This window comes from Citrus clementina, unplaced genomic scaffold (genome assembly GCF_000493195.1).
Source record: "Citrus clementina cultivar Clemenules unplaced genomic scaffold, Citrus_clementina_v1.0 scaffold_4, whole genome shotgun sequence".
In the NCBI taxonomy this organism is placed as follows: domain Eukaryota; kingdom Viridiplantae; phylum Streptophyta; class Magnoliopsida; order Sapindales; family Rutaceae; genus Citrus; species Citrus x clementina.
In genome coordinates this window covers 2,733,164-2,747,488 of record NW_006262274.1, presented here as the reverse complement: position 1 = coordinate 2,747,488, position 14,325 = coordinate 2,733,164, and the positions used below count along the sequence as shown (strand labels likewise).

At 33.9% G+C, this 14,325-nt stretch overlaps 2 protein-coding genes across 3 annotated transcripts; one reads left to right on the top strand and one right to left on the bottom strand.

Moving 5' to 3' along the window:
* The first annotated feature begins 2,895 nt into the window (after positions 1-2,895).
* LOC18045375 lies at positions 2,896-4,487 on the top strand. Its single transcript, XM_006435950.2, has one exon. It carries the CDS (start codon positions 3,191-3,193, stop codon positions 4,160-4,162), a length of 972 nt encoding a protein of 323 aa, XP_006436013.1. The 5' UTR covers positions 2,896-3,190; the 3' UTR covers positions 4,163-4,487.
* A 1,737-nt stretch (positions 4,488-6,224) lies between these two features.
* LOC18045374 (geranylgeranyl transferase type-1 subunit beta) lies at positions 6,225-11,217 on the bottom strand. 2 transcript variants are annotated; one of them, XM_024186657.1, is made up of 11 exons: positions 10,876-11,213; positions 9,933-10,008; positions 9,630-9,688; positions 9,341-9,480; positions 8,366-8,421; positions 8,206-8,282; positions 8,027-8,072; positions 7,576-7,700; positions 7,269-7,336; positions 7,101-7,188; positions 6,225-6,638 (listed from the first exon to the last, which is right to left on the bottom strand). In XM_024186657.1, exons 1-11 carry the CDS (start codon positions 11,107-11,109, stop codon positions 6,489-6,491), a joined length of 1,119 nt encoding a protein of 372 aa, XP_024042425.1. In that variant the 5' UTR covers positions 11,110-11,213; the 3' UTR covers positions 6,225-6,488. The 2 variants fall into 2 exon arrangements, with proteins under 2 accessions (XP_024042425.1, XP_024042426.1); XM_024186658.1 differs by having other exon boundaries at positions 6,554-6,638; positions 7,101-7,183; positions 10,876-11,217.
* Positions 11,218-14,325: the final 3,108 nt, after the last annotated feature.

Sequence of the window (14,325 nt, the reverse complement as noted above, 5' to 3'; positions counted from 1 at the left end):
ACCTAAGAGCATCTCCAAAAGGCTCTTCAAATAAGATTTTGTTGTTTATTTGAAAAGCTACATCAATATTTAAAACTCTAAAAGACACTCCAATTTAAATTCTTCAATTAAGAAATGATTCTCTCTCTTCAGATTTGGAGAGTTGATTTCTCCCTCTTTAATTTATATTTTATTACTTTTCATTAGAGAAAGAGAGAGAAATGATTTAATTACTATTGACTTTTCCTTTACAAAATTAATTATTTGATTAAAATAATATTAATTTATTTCTATTTAAAGAGTCTTTTGGAGAATATCATATTTTTTCACCCTCCATTATCAGTAAATATCCAATGTTTGACTCATTGGATAGTTGGAACTTAGAATTCATTTTTTCGAAAATAGATAATTAGACCCTATTGTTACAAAAATGGACATTCAAATTACTATTGTTCCATTTATTTGGATGGAGATAAAGACATTAATTTATTATAATGCCATATACTATCTACTAACATCAATGTGCTATAATGTTAGTATTATTATTATTATTTCCATTTAAATAGATAGAATTCATTAACATAATGACTTTATTAAATGGTGAAATGTAGCTGCCTATTAATACAAAACTTAAGCCTGATTAGCTAGAAGAAATTAAACGAGAGGAGAGAAATGGAAATAAAACAACGGGAGAGAAAATAAGAGAAAAAGAAGACCAATATTTTGGCATGAAATTTATCTTCTTCTTTTTTTCCCTATTCTCCCTTTCTCTCTTTTCCTTTCCTTTTATTTTTTAAAATCAAACATGATATAAGAGTTTGTGTGTGATTTCCCCATTCCTGATCAAACGTCTAGAGTCATGGCAGCTCGCAGGCCATGGTGCATGATCTTTATAACCAAATAACAGTGCATTAATTAAAGAACCGCATGGCCTAAATTTAATAAAATTGATTAACTTGCATTGAAATTCATGAGCTCCAAAATGCAAAAAGAATTGGTCATCCAAAGACAAAGCGTTAACATTTGAACAGTTGGGCCTGGAGTCGTGTTTTTCTTTCTATAAGCCCAGAGTTCGTGTCATCACAGTTAAGTGGTTGTTTTTCTTTCTTTCTTTCTTTCTTTCTTTCTTTCTTTTTGAATGGATTGTTTCTCTTTCTTTAATTCTTAATTCAAGTTAAAATACACTCAATAATTATATTGATATTTTCATCAAAATTTATGAATCTTAAAGAAATTTAGACAAGATCCTTAACAATAATCAATGTTATCACATCTTTTAACAAGATATGGTCAATCAAAGGTCTTGTGTCATATAGCTAGAAAACATGATTGGGCATTTTGAAATTATTAATCTTGATCTAATTTCGGCCCCATTAGCTAGGTTTCCCTTTTCAAGTAGTAATGCTACAAAATTTTATTTGTACAATATTATTATGTTACAGGAAAGCTTCATGTGCGTAGGATGCTCAAGTCCATTGTATGATGATGATGATCACAGCCTCTTTTGCTCCAGTATATTCATTAATTTCTGAGATTGGAGACTCTCACTTTTGGGTTCTCATTTTTTTCATTTTCCTTTTATAGACTACTGAACAAAGTTATGCATACATTAATTCAGAATTTCATTTGCTAAAGGATGTGAGTTGCATTCAGTTGCGTTAAAAATTTGTTGGAAAATTTTTGATTCTTTAGTGATCCTATCCGATTTGAATCTGGATTAGTCGGAATTCAATGTAATTTTCGAATATTAAATAGTTTAATTTAAAAAAAGAAAGATGCGGGGTGCATTAAAGTTTCCGCATGTAATAAATATATATATATTTTTTTTTGGTTCACAGAACAGTATGCATAGATTCTGGTGCTTTTGCTTTGCTGGTGGCCTGTGGCCTGCGTAGGGTAAAGATGAAAGAGAGCATGCTAGAACACAAGAAATATTAAAACTGCATTGCCATATAAGTCCCAAATAATATGCACTTACTCCATTTTACTGAGGAAGCAATACCCATATAGGATACAATGCCAAAGTTTGAGAAACACATATCAAGCTGAAATTTGGACGCCACCGTGCATTTACAATGTCATAGCACTTAATTTAGTTATGACAGTTTATTGTTATAATTATTACCATATTACAATCGATTAATGATATTATTTATATTCAGAGGTTAATCGAGGCCTAAGGGTCTACTAAATATAGTTCGAAATTTGCGCTAATAAAGTCTAAATCCATAAAAAGATAATATACCCAAAAGTTAATTAAATATAACTTGAAATCTGTTTGATGAAGACGAGATCTACTCGTAATTTATTAAGAAAGAAAAAATAGTCCAATTTCTACTTGTCGAAGATCAAATAGGTGAATACTCTTGTCATCCAAATAAGGTTATGACTTCTCAAATATGAGAACCTTTACATATTACAAATATCATCTTGTATACTTAAATCATTGTTAAATTAATATGATCCGTTGAAGGGCATTATAGTAAATGGACGAAGAAAACACATATCAATGACACATCACTTTCCTTTCATTTGTGGTGCCATGTGAGTATCCCTCGAAGAACGCGACCTGGCAACCATAAACTAGTAGAGACATTTGCCGACTAATTTCCCTTACCCTTTGGTTTGATTATACCTCTCGTGTTTTTATTAAGCGCAATAGCCCCTAGTTTTGGAGTCATTTTTTACGACTCAGGGTGGCTTACAATTTAAAAAGTGTTTGATATTTTTGTTCCAAACTTAGGAGTACTGCTTGTGGTTCCAGACTTCCAGCTTTAGTGTGTGTGTGTGTTTCATTATTGAGGCCAAAAGATGCAAGTATCCAGTCCACTAGAATTAGTGGTTTAGAGAGATTAGTCCATGTGGGTTTGTACTAATAAAGCTTAAAAATCACTCATCAAAAATTAAAAAAAAAAAAAGCTTAAAAATCATGCTACATGATTTTATTATGTGATTTTCAGGGAAAGATTAAGCAGGCGTCTTTTTTGGGGCTTTGTTATTTTGTAGTTTCAGAGATAAAGTTGGTTGTGTTTATAACTTTATATGCTTTTGCTACAGCACTTTTGGTTCTAGCGTGAAGCAGCTGTAAGCTTTGATATTCTTTTGTGTTCAGTGAAGTTCAAGACTCTTCTGTAAGTAAGTTGAAAGTTTTCCTTCTTGTTTCTAGCTAAGATATTTTCAATGAATATAATAAGTTGATTTTCAAGAAAAGATGAAATCTTTGAGCAGTGTAGGGCTTGGCTTGAGTGTGGTGTTTGGATGCTTATTGTTAGCTTTGATTGCTGAGCTTTATTACTTGTTATGGTGGAAAAAGAGATTCACTAGAAGAGAGATTGAGAGTGATTATAGCAACCCAGCAAGAGAGTTTTTGTACATGTTTTGTTTGAGAAGGCCATCTTCTTTGAGCCACTCAGCTTTGAATCCTCAAAAACTTTGTTCTTCAGTGACAGATACTTTAGTTCAAGAACCACAATCTCAACATCATTTGCACACAAATACCAGTAATAAAGATTTCTTGTTCAAGCCATTTGGTAGTAGTGGTGAAGATAGCATGGAGGCGGAGCTGATGAGGCTGCATAATCTTTCAGGGCCACCGAGGTTTCTCTTCACAATTACTGAAGAAACAAAGGAGGATTTGGAGTCTGAAGATAGCAAGTCTAGAGGTGATATCAAAAGCAGAAAAGGGTCAAGAAGCAAAAGCTTGAGTGATCTGCTTCTCACTGTTGAGACTCCATATTTGACACCTCTTGCTTCTCCTTCATTTTTCACTCCTCCTCTTACTCCTATGAACTCTTCTCACAACCAGCATGGGATTGGATTCAATCCTCTATTTGAATCATCAACAGATGCTGAGTTTAGCAAGATAAAGTCATCACCTCCTCCGAAGTTCAAGTTTTTACAGGAAGCAGAGGAGAAACTTTACAGAAGAAGATTAGTAGAGGAAGCTGAGAAGAAAGCTCATAAGACTAATGGGTTTGTTCGAGAAAATGGAATTACCAAAGCTCCCACTTCAAAGTTTCTCAAAGATGAGGATGGAGGGTCCTTTATCACCATCACTGTTGATAAAAACAAAGACCAGCAACTACAACAATTCCATTCAAGCTCTTCACAGGTACTTCCTCTTGCTACTTCACCTTCAACATTTAGACCACCAGCCAAGAAGAACTACTCAATCCCACTTTAAAGGTCCATTGATCAACTAATTATCCATGGTTTTGCTTTCCTTTTTAGTTTTTTTTAATCTTTTCTTTTTATTTTTCTTTTTAATGGGTGTTCGGGGATGGAACTAAAGGTTAATCACCTGCAAAAGAAGCCCTTGTAAAATGTAACTTCAGTTATTGTTGTTATTATTGTTGTTATTATTGTTGTCAAGAGGGAGACAGCATTCTGAGCAAACATAATGTTAAGAAGTTAGTGGGCGACTTATGGGATTATTTGTTTTATCAATCTCCATGTCTCCTTCGCTGTCTGATACCTGTAATCATTCATTCTTGTGAGTGATGGCTCTACTGATTTTTCTTTTTATTCTCCAAAATCACTGAAAAAAAAAATCCTTAATATTTATTCAAGGTGTGTTTCAAATTCTATCCGTCTTCAACTCCATGCTCATAAATTATGACAACAATATAACATAAACATAAATATTTCCCATGTAAAAATCTTCGTACCGTTTTCTTCAATGATCATAATCATTTTCTAGCTTAACCCCACCAAGCTTTTATACAAAATGTTTTGGACCGTCTGATTAAAATACCTGACAAAGGTGAACAATCATAATCATAATTAGAGCTGGCAAAATGGGTCATCGGGTCGTGTTCGTGTCGTGTCAAATTTAGGTCGACCTAAATCCGATCCATTTAATAATCGTGTCAAAATATTGAGATCCAAACCCGACACGGAAAAATAATCGGGTTATCCAATAACTCGTTTAATATCTATATATTGAACAAAAGTTACATCAAATATTTACACACTATCATACATACGTATATACATAAATAGATAAATAAATAAATACATACATACATACATACATACATATATAATTTATCGATATTATAAAATATATATATCTATCAATATATTACACATGTATACTATTGAGGTTTTAATTATATATATATATATATATATATAATATTATCTATTAATATTATAAAATATATATGTCTATCAATTTTTAGACATTTACACTATTGAAGCTCTAAATGTATGTAAAATTTTATAAATAAAATATTGTGTTTATAAATAAAATATTGTGTTTATCGACCCATACCCATTTATTTATGTTGTGTTCGTATCGAATAATCGAATTGTGTCAAATTTTACCAGCTCTAATCATAATATAGTGAGGGAAGAGTTTCATGATTTTATGTGGATAAAGATAAAAGGAGAGATACCGTTCAACAAAGTGCCAAAACTGGGGGAACCAAAAAAAAAAAAGGGAACACTGTTGGTGAAAAAATGAGTGATGCTTTTGGGCTTTTTCCTAAACAACAAATGATGTAACTTGCCCGTGAACATGTCTCGTCGGGATTGGCCGAAAGGTGCCCACCGGCCACCTTCAAGAATCATTACAGGCACAGGCATTGCCTTTTTCTTCAGCTTTTTTTTTTCTCTCTCTCGCGTAATATTACAATCTGTTTGGAGATTTCGGCTTGTAATCATGAGTCAAACATTAACTGTTTATATTCACCCGCATCAAGCTATTTTTTAGCTTCATCACTCTACTCATATCAGCTTATTTAGCCCTGGATTTACGCTGCCGTTAGAGTTGGAATTTTGTAGGTTGAAATCAACATACATATAATCTTGGCCTATCATGCTGCAGAAGAAGTGAGCTCCTGAGACTTGTAGGTAAAAAATTCTAATATTTGGTTTGCATTAAAACAAAAACTCATCGACGTTTTTGGTTTAATTTGATTCTATCTTATTATCAGTTCGGAAATTTCACCTGGGGTCAGTTCGGAAATTTCACTAGGACTAGCCCCGGGCCCAATCTGAAGAAAGTAGATAAATAATCTATGATACGGAAAAAGCTGAACATCGAAGATCTGGAAATTAAAAGGCAACACATGGTGACTCGGAGTAACCTACAGCTGTAATCTTGTACAGACATAAAATGACAAGAGGTTAAAATTTCTGCATTGTGCAGAGGCAAAAAAATCTTTTTTCAATTCACAGTAACAGTTCCGTTCTAATTCTAAGATCATATATCATCAAACCATCAATAATATAAGTGCAGAGGCAAAAAAATCTTTTATCAATCACAGTAACAGTTCTGTTCTTAATTCTAAGATTATATCATCAAACGATCAATAATATACAATTTGTATTGGGAGATCAGAAACAAGTCTTCCAATAAAAAAAATGTGGGATTGGGTATAATCATCTCGAATAAGAAAGTAACTGTATCTTTCTTTTTTGGAAGTAAGTACCTGTATCTAGATATGCATGTAAATTACAAGAAGCATTTACATAACTGATGGGATTAAAAATTATGTTTTAAGTCAGATTCCCAAAGCAGAAAATTCCGTCATTCCCAGTTCAGCGCAAAGCGGGTTAAGGCCAGGTTCTTCCAAAAGGCTAAATGCAGTATATCCATAGAAAGAGTGGTACAGATCAGGCAGATCCCCTGGGCACTTACCGAATCCACCATACTGGTGCAGGAACAAACACGAAGAGAAAATTCAGCAACGATTTTACTAGCTAAAACAAAATCTAAAATCTTTATCAATTGCAAATTATATAGTTAGATGCAACTTCTTTTGTATGCGCCCCTTCAGAAATAGGTTGTTAACATTCCAAGGGCATGGCATTCCATTTACCCTTTTTTTTTTTAAATTTCAACCTCTTTTTGCTAAGGTAATATTGACAGCAAAATAAGATGTTTCCCGTGCACAGTGAGTGACGAATCCAATCCGCAGATAGCAATAGCTATCTACTGACTTTATTCTTTGAAATTGATAAAGCACTCTGACAGGCTTTAAGCACCACTCACACCGTCTGATGTGAGATACTAATTCATTGGCAGGCATAAGGCATATAGAATGATCAATCAAAAGATAATCAAAAGAACTTTAAATTCAATGATTAACAGTGTAAAGGAGATGTAGCAGCACCTGTGACTGACAAGTTAGCAAAAATCCACGTAAAGCTTCCTTGTCAATTAAGTTGTAGCCACCCAACATCCTCAATACTGACCCTATCCTGCATAAGCAAACCATCCTGACAAATGTAGAAAATACCCAACTTATGTAGGGGATTTTTAAAGGTTCTCTCAAACCTACCAAAATGCATAACACGTGTCACTAGGCTTGTTAGCTCTACCTTGAAATCCACCATCCGCCGCCTGCCTCTGTACAAAAAGAAAAATAGAGAGAACAACATTACCTTAACAAAAAAGTAAAGGCTAAATTAACAAAGATTAAGCATGCAAATGAAATTAGCATGACAAACAAAGATGTTGCCATTTGTTTCAGAAGCAAAAGCTCTTAGTGGTATTTATGCAGTCAATTGTCTCTGCTTAAATTTTAAAGCCTAAAAGCTACATTTCATAGTATAATAAAGTTTCTAGATATTATGAGGAAGATAAACCTGCAAGCACCAACTTAGTAGCAACGGCAGGTCAATAATTGAAGATGACGTATTTTTAGAAAGAACATTGTCTTCAATGAATCCCATCAAACGGAGAGATGCGACAGCACAGTATGTACCACCCCCTGAGCCACTAAGAGGAATACTTTGGTAAACATCATGGAAAAGAATAAAGCTATGGGAATCAATGAATCCATAAAATAGAACTCCCTTGTCAAAAAAATTATTTCTTCTTTCCTTCTCAGAAATGCAGAGAAATGACAACATCCGAACAAAGAGATTACCAGGAGGGGGATTAAAAAGGAAAAATAAAACAGTATAAGCAAACTAACACCCCCTTAATAGGAGAGCCAATTGTTTAGCAGGGTTATCAAGAACAGTAGTACAAAAAGAGTTAGGAAATTTGTTGAGAGAAAAATATTAACGTTGACAAAAACTCATTTCAACTCACCATGTGATTCTGAACCAGGAGTCAAACCAAACCCACCGTCATATGACTGTAATAACAGCATCAGAGGTATGTCAGCATATATACAAAGAATATGTTGCACGAACTAGAGATAGAATGCAAAAATATGATTGTTGAATGGTGAGGACAGAAAGAAAAGATCCACCCAGGAAAAGACAGACCTGGCAATTTAAAATGTACGCCTTTGCTCTCTCCCGGTCCATGCCACTCCAATCCTCCAACAAAAAGCAGATAGCAGCTGCATAGATCAATTATACAATGATATTTCGTTAAATGAACTAAACAGGAACATTGTAAATCCATAAATTTTTCATTTCTTACCAGCACAATATACAAACCGAAGATCCTTCTCTGCTCCAAAATGGATCGGCATAAAACTGCAAAATGAAGAAGAATAAGATGTGTTATTATTTCATTCCATGAAATGCTGAACCAGTCTAGAAGCAATTTTCTTAAATAGAAAAATAGGAAGATGTGTTTTAAGAGAAACGAAAAGAGAAGGATGGAATTAGGTAAGGAATTAAGTTCAAATACTAACAGGATTTCAGCTAAATAAAATTTCATTTTAGCATAAGCACGTAGTTTTCTCTTCCTTCTTTGCTGGAAGCAGAAGCAAATAACTTGCATATCTATAATTAGGACTGTAAATCTATTACTAAGCCTTGAAAAGGAATATGCAATATATGCTGCAGCGGTCATGCAACATGAAGCCATGCACTTTCATAATTAATACAAATCATAACAAAATGGTTTTATTTTATACTTTATTCTGTTAGGCCACAAGTGCGTTTCACATATGCAAGGCGCAAGGGTAATTCTGGAAATACCCATCGTGGCTGACGTGGCATTAAGTAGTATAGAGAGAGGAGTTTGTTATGCATTTCTGTTAGTAATAAGTTGATGGTTTTCGGTTTTGATAATTTGTTAGAGTTTTTTCTGTTATTCGATTTTGGCGTAGAAGTGAGGAGGTTATATGGGAGGAGCTGGTTTTTTGGGGAGGGGATCCAGGGAATTATTTTGTAGTGAGCTTGCTCATTTTGGGAGAGATACCAAGCCTCTCGAATGCTTGGGTGTTTTGGGTTTATTTCTGTTGATAAATACAAGTTTCCCTACTTCCAACAACACTCTGCTCTCTACTGGGTTGTTTATTTAACCATTTCAGTTCTGGGCTTATCATATTCTTTAAGGATAATGGTTGCAAAAGAAAGAAAGGGAGTGAGCAAAAAATAATTCTATCAAGAACGTACATCAGTCCAGAAACAGTCATTGTCAAGTATGGTGAAGTTTAGAGCATACCTCCCATCGTGCTGTTGAAGATTTCTCATTGATGTCAATATTGATTTGCTGTCAATGTTTGCAAAATTATAACCAACGGCCTTTAGTATGGCTAGGGCACAGTACGTGCTTGCCAAGTTACTACCATTGTGCATCAAAACCTACAGGCGGATCAAACTGAAAAATCATATCCAGAAAGCATAGGAATCCAAAACCTAGAAATTTAAATTTCTTTTTCTTGAAAGTTAGTGGTTAAAATAAGCAGTAAGTCATTAACATAAAAGGATGGCACATAACAAATCTCTTGTACCCCATTATCATCTGGATGGAGCTGAGAACTTCGAGAACCGTGGAATCCATAGAATTCTCCTGCAGCCAAACAAAGTTCATCACACATGTTCTTTCCTTTTGATAGATAAGAGAATATGCCAATGGTGGCATGGTGCTTAAACCAGACTACCAGAGCAACTGAGCAAGCCTACCGCTCACTTGAGAAGTACCAATAACGGGGAAAACTAAAAGCCACACATTTACATAACAACTAAACATCATACAAACTATAGTGCCCAAACTCCAGGCAATCAAATAAATTTCATAAGCGAGCAGGGCTAACCATTCGTCAGGTCAGCTTTATTACTTGGGTGAGCTTGCAGTGATAAAACCCAATCTGACACCGCATCCTTGTCAACCTAGTACATCAATATGTACATCAAATCAGAACTCTGATTAATCTTAAATCAACAAGGTTATAATAAAAATAAAGAAAAACATTGCTGACTTTTCCCCCTCGGTATGGCCTAAACACAAGCTGATCTCTGACACTATAAATTCATTAGACACCTACTCTGAAGATACTTTGATATATTTCATAAACATTCCTTCATTGGCTGATATTTATAATTCAAAAACCTTCCTTAAGAAACTACTTGTTATTTAGGCAAACTAGAGGGGTTGCCAGTCAGACAACAAATGTGGTATCCTTTTCATTATTGGCAACAATTACCAGTAAAATTTATAATTCTTCCAATTATTTAACAGGAAATCATTTTGAAATAACAAGACATACTATTAAATGTTAAAAACATGCAAACAACAAAAGATCTAACATTCAAAATTACAATTTACTTTTTAAAACTTTCCCATGTTTTCTCAGCAACCAATCAAAGCATACTAAAGAAAAAGGGAGCATTTCACACAATCACTATCCTAACAAGCATTAATTATTGAACAAATATGATGTTAATAAGTATAAAATTGAGCTACATTTTCTTTCTTTTTCTTAAAGATTCCCAATCATAGCATTTGCAAACAACAAAAGATCCAACATTTAAACCAAATGAATATCTTTAAGTTTTCCTACATTTTATCAGCAACCAAATAAAGCATATCAAAACAAAAATGCAATCATTCAAATAAAACACTAACTTAAGAATTACTACCGAACATATATGACTTAAAAAAAATTAAATCAAGTTTTTTTTTAATTCTTTTATTTTCTTAAAGATTCCGACATTGTCGTGGGAATTCAACAGTGGTAAGAAGGTAAATACACGTACGCGATCTAAGGCACCGAGGAGGCAAAGGCCGGAGATGGCAAAGTGAGCGAGAGTGATGCGGTTGATCTCCTGGTACTGGTAGTGATGCGGCAACGATTCGTACATCATCATCAGGAACGCCACGTGTTGCTGCCTGTTGAATTGTGATGATGAACCATCTGATGCTGCTTGTTCTTCTCCGTCTGATGAAGGTGATGATAGCCGGTCCCACTCATTCTGTGTAGCTGGTTCCATTTTCAGAGCCGAAGAGACAAAGACTTTGAAGCTGGAGGAATTTGCTTCAGCTATGAGCCTATGACTCAACGATACATGAATGCCAGCTTGCTAAGTACAGACCCACTATTTCAAATGTCCAGAATGCGACAGAATTTAAATTAAATCACCTAAATACCCTTTCATTTCATCCAATTTTATATTTTCAAATTGTGTCCTAGACTTTCTAAACTTATATTCCTTTAGATAGATAATGTTTACTTGTTGGAGTATGATTGCAAAGTGTGAATCCCTATCGTTTCAATGTTTACTTACTCATTTATTTTTAGAGTGAGACGTGGAATTTTCACTCTAATAAAAGAGGTGGGGGTGAAAATCTACTCCCACATTTTTCTTTTTTACTTTTCTTTTATAATATAATTTATATTTATTAAAATAATATACTATTACATTTACTTAAAAATAATAATATTAAACTTATTTAAAAAATAATATTATCATATTCGTAGAGAATCGATAATATTACTATATAGAATTGATAATATTACTATATACTATCTTTGTTTGATAATATGATATTATTATATTTATTTAATCTTAATAGTACTATAATTATTTAATATTAATAATTAATAATAATAAATAGCTTATTTTAAGAAAATATTAATTTTGTACTATATTACTAATAATAATGTTTTATTTTTATTACACTTATCAATAATATTTAACTTACATAAATAGAGTTAAAATTAATAAAAAATATGATTTACATAATTAAGAATATTAATAATTATTATTAATTTTTGTAATTAAAAATAATAGGATCGAAGAATAGGTGTGTTTTAAGCGGTACGTGGCGTTGTGATTACGCTACGATGCAGGTATTTCACTGCCTTAGAGAGTCATCTCAGAGCGTTGATCTGACTTAGAACAGATCAGCCCTTATCTCGCACGCTATGCGTGTTTCCAGCCGATATACCAAATTCTTTAAACAAATAAATTTAAAATGTTTTAAACAAACCTAGGCAACACAAAGGCTCATAGATAGTACTAGATCTGGATCTTAAAAATAGTACTCTGATTGGATGGAGGGAGAAGAAAAATACGACCAAGGGGAAAGATCAGGTCTCTACGCCTTGGAAGAACGTAACAGTTTTATTTTTGATGCAGAAGATCAACCAAGGCCGCAACTGTAGAGCATACTTATACATACAACCTTAGGTCTATAAATTACAAAAATTTAAACATACATGCAAGGCTTTTAAAATTAAAATTATTACAAACTTTGAATGAATTACATATGCTTTTAAAATAAATATCAAACGCTTACATGAGTTGCTTGAATCCAAAAGCTTTATAAACAGAAAGTGTTTCAGAGAAGGAGATAGAAGGGAAAATCAGAAGACAGGAAAATTTCCTCTATGTCTTCAATTCATGTTTTCCCAGGGGAAAGAATAAGAGAGAGAGGGAGTTCTAAAAGAAGTGCCGAGTAGAAGACGTGCCTCTTCCCAGTCTTCCAACCCTCTTTTAAACAAAAATTGCTTTACAAAAGAAAATGCTACAACAGGTCTTCACATGCGTTGGTGGAGATTGGGGCCATCAACAGTAAAAGCAGTATGTGCTTTGAAACGTGGGAGACAGCATCATTTAAGGCATCTTCTGCTTTGTAAACTTTAGGAAAAGTTCACATGGGAGCAGTAAAAATGACTTTGAATGGCTCCAAAAATCCGTCGGTGGAGGAGAGAAATGTCTTCACAGCTTTTCCCGTAAAGGGTAGTGAGTGAAGGAAGACAAAATCTCAGAAAATACGGATACAAATAAAAGAAATGTTTATTGTTACAAACAAGGAAAATGCAAAACAAGAAAGTTACTTTTTTTTTTTTTACTTACAATGCTTTAATGGAGACAGGATCCCGAAGCAATCATCTTCGTTCTCATCTCCAAGGGAAATGAACGGCTCCTCTTCTTCTGAAGAACTGGCAACGGATGGTTCAGATCTCGAGGCAAGGCGCTGCTGCATTACTTTAAAATATTCCTCTTCAGTCTTTGCACTGGCCAATAGTGATTGAGCTTTTGATCTTTGAGCAAGGAATGTGTTTTGGGCTTTGACATCTTCTATACTTGGGGCAAGGAGACCTTTTGAAGAAAGCCAGGCCTGGACCGTGGCTTCAGACAACTTTGATTGTTCGTCAAACTTGGACCACTATTTGACTTTGAAATGTCTTTGAAGGATGAGTTGGGTTTCTTGTGTATGGTATTAAAAATTCCACATCCAGACCCAATGAAGAAAGAAATTTGTACAAAAACAGAGAAAATGAGGAAACCTCTTCTCGGACTTGTTCGTCAAACTTGGACCACTATTTGACTTTGAAATGTCTTTGAAGGATGAGTTGGGTTTCTTGTGTATGGTATTAAAAATTCCACATCCAGACCCAATGAAGAAAAAAATTTGTACAAAAACAGAGAAAATGAGGAAACCTCTTCTCGGACTCAGAAGGAACATAATGAGCTTTAAAAAGGTTTAAACAATTTATGAAATTTAGGGTTAGAATGTCTGGGTTTGACTCAAAGTAGTTCCACCATTGTTGGAACTAATTTGGAAGGCTTTGTACGGTTATTTTTTAGTTGAAGAAAAATAACCAAGAATGGGTCTTTTTGGGGTTTTGAATAAAAAACGTGTTGAACCAGGCCTGTTGTTAATCCTAGTAAGAAAAAAGATAGGCAATGGTTTAAACGCATTTGGAAATTGGCGGGAAAGGTCTTTGGTTTGTGGAGTTGGTCACCCCACTGTTTTGGGCTCAAGACTTTTAAGATGGTGGCTATGAAGTAAGCCGGCTCATGATGAGATTCACTAAGAAAGAAGTGTTTGAATTTTACAGACTCAGTGAATTCAAGAATGCTTTGGTAGAAAGACTGGGGTTTTGACAAATCCCATGGTTTGAAAAACCAGCCTTTTGGAAAAATCTTTGTGATGGCTTGAAATTGATCAGAGTGATAAAACCCGTTTTCCATAGATAAAACATTTTGATGATATGTTTTATTAATCCGATCCGAAGATTTTTGTGAAAGCTTCGATTGAGAAACAATAATTTGTGAAGAAGAGCTTTCACAAGAAATAACTTCTTTAGAAGAAGAAGAAGGCTTTGCAATTGCTTTAGAAACAGATTTTTCTTTCTCAAGAACTTGAGAAAGAGCTTTATTTTAGGAAATGCTTTGTAAAGCTAACATAAGCTCAGG

Excerpts from the sequence above, each read along its gene's own strand:
- LOC18045374 (XM_024186657.1), bottom strand. The coding sequence starts at position 11,109 with ATGGAACCAGCTACACAGAATGAGTGGGACCGGCTATCATCACCTTCA. Across the intron at positions 10,009-10,875 it reads TCCTCGGTGCCTTAGATCGC|GTTGACAAGGATGCGGTGTC; the intron begins GTACGTGTATTT and ends TTGATGTACTAG. Across the intron at positions 7,189-7,268 it reads GACACGTGTTATGCATTTTG|GATAGGGTCAGTATTGAGGA; the intron begins GTAGGTTTGAGA and ends TTGCTTATGCAG.
- LOC18045375 (XM_006435950.2), top strand. The coding sequence starts at position 3,191 with ATGAAATCTTTGAGCAGTGTAGGGCTTGGCTTGAGTGTGGTGTTTGGA.